The sequence below is a fragment of the Papio anubis genome, chromosome 17 (genome assembly GCF_008728515.1).
Source record: "Papio anubis isolate 15944 chromosome 17, Panubis1.0, whole genome shotgun sequence".
In the NCBI taxonomy this organism is placed as follows: Eukaryota; Metazoa; Chordata; class Mammalia; order Primates; family Cercopithecidae; genus Papio; species Papio anubis.
The window spans coordinates 48546950-48556045 of record NC_044992.1 but is presented as its reverse complement, the minus strand read 5'-3'; the positions used below and the strand labels follow the sequence as shown (position 1 = coordinate 48556045).

General features: G+C 45.1%; 1 protein-coding gene across 1 annotated transcript; it reads left to right on the top strand.

Annotated features, from left to right (window-relative positions):
• The first annotated feature begins 701 nt into the window (after positions 1-701).
• KRT33B (keratin 33B) lies at positions 702-8850 on the top strand. The gene is made up of 7 exons (XM_003912989.4): positions 702-2910; positions 4343-4425; positions 5723-5879; positions 6792-6953; positions 7047-7172; positions 7349-7569; positions 8395-8850. The coding sequence occupies exons 1-7, from the start codon at positions 2563-2565 to the stop codon at positions 8510-8512; spliced, it is 1215 nt and encodes a 404-aa protein (XP_003913038.2). The 5' UTR covers positions 702-2562; the 3' UTR covers positions 8513-8850.
• Positions 8851-9096: the final 246 nt, after the last annotated feature.

Genomic DNA, 9096 nt, shown 5'->3' with positions numbered 1-9096 from the left:
CCACTTTTAAAGACACAAGGATACTTATCTCTGGATTATTCCACTGTGACTGAGGTAGAAGCTATAGCAATGGTTATAGGGATCCCCATGGACACATTTACTAGTCTGTGACACACTATTCCTTTCCTTTTCTTTGAAAAGTGCCGTTGTCAGATTTTTCTCTTTTGAAGCTTGGGGCATAGAAGAAGGAGAGAAGAACACAAGGTAATTAGAGAAAAGCTAATGAATTCAGCTGTTTGCTTTATGTTATTTGATCTCATCCAATAGGACTTTAATCGGCTTGGTACTGATTTTAAACGAATATGCCCATGCCACATCTCACTGATGGTGGAATCATTTTAAAGGTAGAGATTCAGACAAGGCACGGTGGCTCAATCCTGTAATCCCAACACTTTGGGAGGCCGAGGCGGATGGATCACCTGAGATCAGGAGATTGAGACCAGCCTGGGCAACATTGGGAAACCTGTCTCTACTAAAAATACAAAAATTAGCCAGGCACATTACAGGTGGTGCGCGCCTGTAATCCCAGCTACTAGGGAGGGTGAGACAGGAGAATCGCTTGAACCTGAGAGGTGGAGATTGCAGTGAGCCGAGATTGCACAACTGCACTGTAGCCTGGGCAATAGAGCAGCAGAGTGAGACTCCGTCTCAAAAAAAAAAAAAAAAAAAAAAAAAAAAAAGTAGAGATTCGGGCAGGAGGGGCAGAAAGTTGTGGATTGTGATTGTAGAGGAAGATATCAGTACCTTCAATGCATTCACCCTGGAAGACCACATGTTTGCCCCAAAGCTGCTGTCCTTTATAAAAGCATATTTGAAGCTTCTCCTTGGAAATGACTTCCAGAGTCACCCAAGAAAATGCACATTATTATTTTGCAGTCACAACGTGTTTCTGACCCATTAAAGATGCTATGCAGCTTGGTTATTCACCCTACGCACTAGGTGTGGTTTCAAATGACATCTGGCTGGTTCCAAAAATAAACACACCCTTAGAAGATGAAGACTGGCCTTCAATGAGGATAACCAAAAGAATGTGTCCCAGGCTGTGAGGGCAAGTTTGAAGGAAGGGTGATCTGAGAAATGGCAGATCTCCTGTAGGAAAAGAATTCTTGTATGGCAAGACTTAATATGTAGCTTCCAAAAGGAACAACTTGGAGTAGTATCTTCCAGAATTTGAGCACTGATAGATTAAACATAAAATCCTCATATTTCCTACCTCCATCTGGAACGCATGAGAGCAGAGCATCTGCTTGCCAAAATGTGCCAATGGTCATAAAATGCCACTTCACGCACATGATATAGTGGTGGCTTTGCAGGGCCATATACTTTGGAGAACTAGGCTTGGATATTTCTCCATCAGATCAACCAAGGGTTTCCTTTTTTTTTTCAAGCTTCTAGTGGGTACAATGCATTTTCACTTAGTAAACTTCCTTCTATCAGCATAGAAGTGACTTTTGGTTCTTTAATAAGTAAAAAACAGGCTTGTTATTTTGTGGCCCATTCTAATTTAGGATATTGTCAGCACTGATTGAATTCAGTGGAGCTCAATCTGTATTTCTGCATTATTGCATCTCAGTACTGAAAAGATTGGAAGAGAGAGACACGTAATATGAAAGAGTGTGGACATTAGAATTACAGAGATCTGTTTTGAATCCGGGCTCCATCACGTAGGAGCTCTGTGACCTTGGGAGACCTCTCAGAGGCTTGGTGTCCTTATCTACAAACCCTTGCAGCATTTTGAGAGGACTGAAGGAGCTGGTGCATATGAGGTGTCTGGCACAGTGCCTGGTGCACAGTGGAGACTCAGCAAGCAGGACCAATCACCAGTGACAGAGTCACACTGTGCATGGGCATGCAGCACAGTGCTTCATGCAGAGTAGGTGCTCCCAAAATTTTAGTTTTCTTAATGTTCTTGTGAACACTGAATACTAGTAGAAACAGAGGTGGGTGGCTTCCTGCAGCCCCATAGGAAGAGGGTAGAGTTGCCTCCATCTGCCTGGATGGAACTGCAAAGGGATCCTGAGCCAATGGCCTTATAAGTCCTTTCTGAGGTCGGCTTCCAGGATTCCCTATCACATAGTCTAGTTTCTAGATGGGTTTCCTCACATGGCGTTTCTCACAGAGTCTTAATTGAGTACGAACTGGATGAGACACAAGCCTTTCCTCATTTAGGAGAAAGAGGCACTGACGTGCCCCCTACTCTGGGGACAGGGCCCAGCTGTCACTCTAGCTCAATGTCCCATGGATGAGCGCTGCTGTGGGCAAGGTTGGTCACTTTGAAGCCAAACCATGAAGCTCTTACTTAACCAATCAGCATGTTTTGTGAGGAGTCCTGACTTAGCAAGAAGCCAGAGTAAAACATTTTATGAGGTATAGGACTCAGGTGAATTGGCTAAATAACAAATGGAAAAATCAGCAAAGGAGGTAAAAAGGGGGAATGCTTGACACGGTTGCCACACCCACTGCTGACAGAATATAAAGCCCTGGAGAGGACCAGGGCTTATCCCAGGGAAAAGGAATCAGGTTTTGAAACTGACTTCCAGAACTCCACTGCCTCCCTGCACCATGCCCTACAACTTCTGCCTGCCCAGCCTGAGCTGCCGCACCAGCTGCTCCTCCCGGCCCTGCGTGCCCCCCAGCTGCCACGGACGCACCCTACCCGGGGCCTGCAACATCCCTGCCAATGTGAGCAACTGCAACTGGTTCTGCGAGGGCTCCTTCAATGGCAGCGAGAAGGAGACCATGCAGTTCCTGAACGACCGTCTGGCCAGCTACCTGGAGAAGGTGCGTCAGCTGGAGCGGGACAACGCGGAGCTGGAGAACCTCATCCGGGAGCGGTCCCAGCAGCAGGAGCCCTTGCTGTGCCCCAGCTACCAGTCCTACTTCAAGACCATTGAGGAGCTTCAGCAGAAGGTGAGGAGGTGGGCCCCACACTACCAGCTTAATGAACTACTTATCTATATTTAACATAATAACCTGTGAATGGATGTAAGTCTGTTCACAGTAATGCTGAGAATGGTAAAGACATGGATTCACTGGCTTAGGTATGACATCAAGTAGTCTTAGAAAATCTGTTGTAGAACCACAAGGGAAGGATGCAGGCTGGTGTTAGAGTGAAGCATTACACCAAAATCAGTCATAACAATCTTATATGACTTCTTACTCCAAACTGGAATATCTGATTTTTTGGTTTGATTATGATATCCTGGTTTTGTTTTCAGAGCATTATAGCATTTTAAAAAAGTATGCACCTGATTTATTTTCTATGCTAAGAATTTCCTAAGTAAATCTCCAAATATTTAAAGCCTTTCAAAGCTGCAGCAAAAGATAGCATTTATGGCAACACAAGAGAGTCGTTGACTCCAGCAATATCTACAGACATATGGACCATCCTCTAGAGCAGCCATGTATACAGATGACAATATGGGGCCATCCATTCTGGAGGAGAAGTGGATATAAGTAAAGAGTCCACAGAGAATTGGGACTGAATACCTGGTGTAGGTTAGGGAGGGATCCTAGAAGAGGCAATATCTGAGTAGGGTTTGAAGGATGAGTGGGAGTTTATATCCAATTGTACAAGCCCTTGATTCTTGGAGGGAATTGACTGTCCACTGTTCTGTAGATCTGGAAAAGCAGATGCCAGGAAAGGGTTGTGCTATTTGAATATCATTCATTTATTTACCCAGAGTTGGAGAGTATTAGGCACAGTGCTGGGATGGGGGATAATATACTGAGTAAGATGGTCTCTTTCCTTCAGGAGCTCACAGTCTAACAGGGCAGATAGATGTGGAAACAAAATGATCACACAAAGGTCATAAGAAGTGTTATCGATTAAGTATGTGGGTTACACAAGGGGTCCTGCTAGTGGGTGAGGGCATTCTGGGTAGAGCAAGAAGCTTTTTGCCAACGCGTGAACAAGGGCAATATGAGGGGAGAGTGGAGAGAAGTCAGCAGGTGGAACAAAGTTGGTATTTGTGTGGGATAACCAACTTGTTCTGGCTTGCCTGAGACTTTTCCCATTTGAGCATCCCAGGAACCCCTCAGTCCTGAGTAAACTGGGATGATTGGTCACCCAACCCTTGGGTGACCCTTGGATGCCCAGTAACCTCAATTATTGCAGGAAGTCAGAAGCAGATAAGAATAGAATTCATGATGAATTCACATTGGTTGTCCTGGTTTTGAAATGGTCAGTTTTATGATCAAATCCTCCTTTTATCCCAGAGCTGAAAATCTGGAAGGACTCAAAGCTATTTGGGAGGAATGTGGCTGAAAGAAAATAGTATTTCACTTTAAGGCACAAGGCATTTCTTGGTATAACCCATTTCATGATTAATCCTATCCCCAGATCCTGTGCAGCAAGTCTGAGAATGCCAGGCTGGTGGTGCAGATCGACAATGCCAAGCTGGCTGCAGATGACTTCAGAACCAAGTAAGATTTTCCTAATCATCACAGCAGTCTCATAATGGACAGGCTGAATTGCAAAGTGATGAGCTCCCTATCCTGGAAGGGTGGAAGCAGAAATTTCTGGATGATATTGGGAGGATTCTTGTATTGGGTTAGGATTAAGTTAAATGTCAAAGCCTCTTCAATAGGTGCTCAGATTCTGTGTTTTAAGGTTTTTTTTGTTTTTTTTTTTTTGAGATGGAGTCTTCCTCTCTCATCCAGGCTGGAGTTCAGTGATGCGATCTTGGCTCACTGCAACCTCCGCATCCCGGGTTCAAGCGATTCTCCTGCCTCAGCCTTCCTAGTAGCTGGGATTACAGGCATGTGCCACCAGGCCCAGCCAATTTTTGTATTTTTAGTGGAGACGGGGTTTTACCATGTTAGCCAGGCTGGTCTTGAACTCCTGACCTCAAGTGATCCACCCACCTCAGCATCCCAAAGTGCTGGGATTACAGGCATGAGCCACTGTGCGCAGCCCTGTGCTTTAAGTCTGATTGTAAGACAACATCCGTTCTTACTCCTTTTCAACCCAATGTCTGGACTAAGTTTAAAAGTGATTTTCACATTGATCTCTTTGTGTACGTTAGTCACTGTCAACCCACCAAAAAGAAGTTATTAAACCACAAAAACAGGAGGCAAAATCCATTTCCTTTCAGAGAATCAATCAATACTTTTAGGTATGACCATTATTACAATCATGAGAATCCTTTGCATTTTCCTGGAATCTTACAGTTTACAATATAATTTTATCTATATCATCTTCAGTCCAACCCTGTGAGGTGTTAGTTTTGTCTTCATTTTACAGTTGAGGAAATCAAGGCTCAGAGAGATTAAAGTATCTACCTACAGTCATTCAATGACAAGACTGGCTCTAACTGACTCTGAATTCAGTGTTTCTTCCACAACACTAAATTGCTTCTTGGCAAGGCTGGAAAGGATGGCAGGACAACCTGGAGTAGGCTTACGAAGGGCGCTGATTCACTTGAGATGGCAAAAACAGCAGGACTTAGTTGACAGCAACTTGTAAACGAGATTTTTAGAACAAATGCAGTTCATGTTAGACTAAACTATCCACAGGCATCCCACCAATACCTTTTATGTGTGTCTCAGTGACAAAATAGGCCTTCTCACTCAGTACAGGAGTATTTTCTCCCTTAATATTTTTAAAATTCAAAATATTTCAAAATATAATAAAATTGACTAAGTCAGCCAAGTAAAGCCTAGGAAACAAAGACTTTTTTTTTTTTTTTTGACCTCTTTTGACCTCTGGCTGTGTGTGCAGGTACCAGACGGAGCTGTCCCTGAGGCAGCTGGTGGAGTCTGACATCAACAGTCTGCGCAGGATTCTGGATGAGCTGACCCTGTGCAGGTCTGACCTGGAGGCCCAGGTGGAGTCCCTGAAGGAGGAACTGCTGTCCCTCAAGCAGAACCATGAGCAGGTAAGAGTCCTAGCCCCCAATATCCCAATACTGAGAGCTCTGTGATCCCCCTGAATAGGATAAGGTAGGTCTTGATTTGCTAAGCACCCTAGACCTAACAACATTTTGCTGGTTGCTCAAAACGTACTTTGGGACTTGTTGGGGAATGAGTGACAGCTTCCCTTTTTTACATAAAGGAGTGTGGTAAGCTGACCTATTTTCCCTTGGGACCCAGACATGTATGGCTGAAAGATCACACAAATATCTTTAAACTAGTGTCTACTGTTGGATGCTATCTATTAGCTTCTGAAGAAGTGCCGTGTTAAAGACCGAGACTGGAAGGAGATAGAAAATATTCTTATACTCTGTTTCATCTAGATAACTAGAACTCAAGCTGGATGAATGGATGGAAGGATGAATGGATGGATGGATGAACTGAGCGATGGGAAAAACAGAAGAAATGAAATAACTCAAATAATGATTGATTCAGATCTCATGGCTGAATGCAATACAGGAAATCAGATGCATGTCTCAAACATTAGATGTTTTCATGATGAAAACATGTGTCATACTCTAGTAGTATCCCATGAAATAAATAGGAGGAACGAAACCTGGTTTTTCTATATTTAAGTAGCAACAATTGTAAGCCAATTATCATGCCAGGCTTATCACTGAGCAAAGGGGAAATAAGAAAGAAATGATAGAATCTTGGATTGGGTAGAAGTATTAGCAATCATTTAATGAAGCAGCCTCATCATACAGATGAGGGAAGGGATTCAGAGAAGAGGCCAGAATCTCCAGAGGTGGCAGCTGGGCTTCAACTCATGTTTCCTAAGTTGCAATGCAATCCTCTTCCCGTTATATTGAACTGCCTCAAAGAGGTTATTGATAGACTTCTTTCTGTGGGTTTATTTCTTCCCTTTTCTCCATTAGGAGGTCAACACCTTGCGCTGCCAGCTTGGAGACCGCCTCAATGTGGAGGTGGATGCTGCCCCTGCTGTGGACCTGAACCAGGTCCTGAACGAGACCAGGAGTCAGTATGAGGCCCTGGTGGAAACCAACCGCAGGGAAGTGGAGCAATGGTTCGCCACGCAGGTGGGCATCTAAGCACGTGGCCACTCAGGAACTGAGGCCCACCCTACGGCCCCGGAGGCAGGGTCTGATCCTTTCTCCCCTTGGGTGTTTCAGACCGAGGAGCTGAACAAGCAGGTGGTATCCAGCGCAGAGCAGCTGCAGTCCTACCAGGCGGAGATCATTGAACTGAGACGCACAGTCAACGCCCTGGAGATTGAGCTGCAGGCCCAGCACAACCTGGTGTGTATTGTTCAGCCCTGCTGGTGAACGAGGGGAAGTTGGGAGGCAGAGTCCTGGGGACACCCTTGGGGCCACACACTCTCCTTAGCTCCTTGGAACTTGTGAGTTTTTTGGAACTCCATGGAGGAACCCTACAAGGAGCAGCTCTCTGACATTCCTGATCTTCCCCACCACAGCGAAACTCTCTGGAAAACACGCTGACGGAGAGCGAGGCCCGCTACAGCTCCCAGCTGTCCCAGGTGCAGAGCCTGATCACCAACGTGGAGTCGCAGCTGGCGGAGATCCGCTGTGACCTGGAGCGGCAGAACCAGGAGTACCAGGTGCTGCTGGACGTGCGTGCCCGGCTAGAGTGTGAGATCAACACGTACCGGAGCCTCCTGGAGAGCGAGGACTGCAAGTGAGTACCTGGTGGGCGGCACCCCTGCAAGGCACAGTCACTATTCTACTGTAGGATAAAACAGGGACTTTGAAGATCAAATTTCAGATGCCAACCTATCTGTAGAGGCCAGAGTTTTGTATTACAGCTGTGGGAAGTATTGGATATTTATTGCTAACATTACCTGGGCTAAATATATTTTCTTTTACAAAAGATAGACATGGGACTTGACTGCTTCCTCCAGCAGAGATTTTTTGGATGCTGATGGGCAAATAAATCTTTCTATCTTCAGGACTGTCTTGTCACCACAAAAAGGAAAACAAAACTGTAACAATGATCACTTTTTCTGATTTAAATGGAACTTTCAAATCCTCCATTTCATTAATTCTTGTTAGAATCATCTGAGGCAGGCAGAGTGGGACTCATTATCACCATCTTATAGATGAGCACTTGAGTGTCAATAGGGATGATGATCAATCACTAACAATACGGCAATTGCCAGCGAACATAATATTTTTACGAACACAATCTTGTGGAATTTTCATAATCCTGTGTGGTTGGTACTACCAGTCCTACCTTACAGGTGGGAAAGCTGAGGCTTAGAAGGAGGAAGTGATTTTCTTGTGTGTCCAGGGTCATAGAGGGAAGGCTGGCATTCCACCCTACATGTTCTTTGCTCATTTCTGCCATTGTATCAGAACTCTGTAGAAGAAGTGATCCAAACAAGGCATGGCTTCCTAGGACATCAGAGAACGATTTCTGCTTGTTTCTATGTCTCTTTGGGTTGAGCCTCCCTTGTTTGAATCACCCTTCTCATGCTGACAGTATAATGCTTCTGCATCCCAGGCTGCCCTCCAACCCCTGCGCCACCACCAATGCATATGAAAAGTCCATTGGATCCTGCGTCACCAATGCTTGTGGTCCTCGTTCCCGCTGTGGGCCCTGCAACACCTTCGGGTGCTAGATACTCTGGGGCCAGCAGGAGTATAGCATGAAGACAGAACTACCATCGATGGGCCATTTCCACATCTCTGACAACCATCAGCCAGCAGACCCCACCCCGAGGCATCACCACAAATTATGGTCTGGAAGGAGAACAAATGCTCAGCGTTTGGGTCTGACTCTGAACCTAGGCCCACTTGATCCTCCTCACCCCAAGCCCTTCTCTTGTACTCAGTTTGGGTTCTGATGGTCAGAGGTTGGAGCTGTGACAGTGGCATACAAGGTGTTTTGTTCTCTCTGCTGCTTCTACCTTTATTGCAGTTCCCCAAATCGCCTAATAAACTTCCCTCTTGCAAAGCAGACATGATTCTCATTTGTATTCATTATTTTCAAAGTGTTGACTCTCTGTGTGCTTCTTATAAAGCCACTTGAAAGCAGAAGGTGGACTTTATAGGTTAATCGTCTCCTAAAAGGTCTTCATCACCTTCATTAACATTCATTAAGCACAGTGAGTCCCAGCATCCACTTAGGCCAGCATAAAACAAGTGGGATCACTAGGACAAGAGGCCTCATCTGAATATGATAAACATATTTCTCATGGGACCT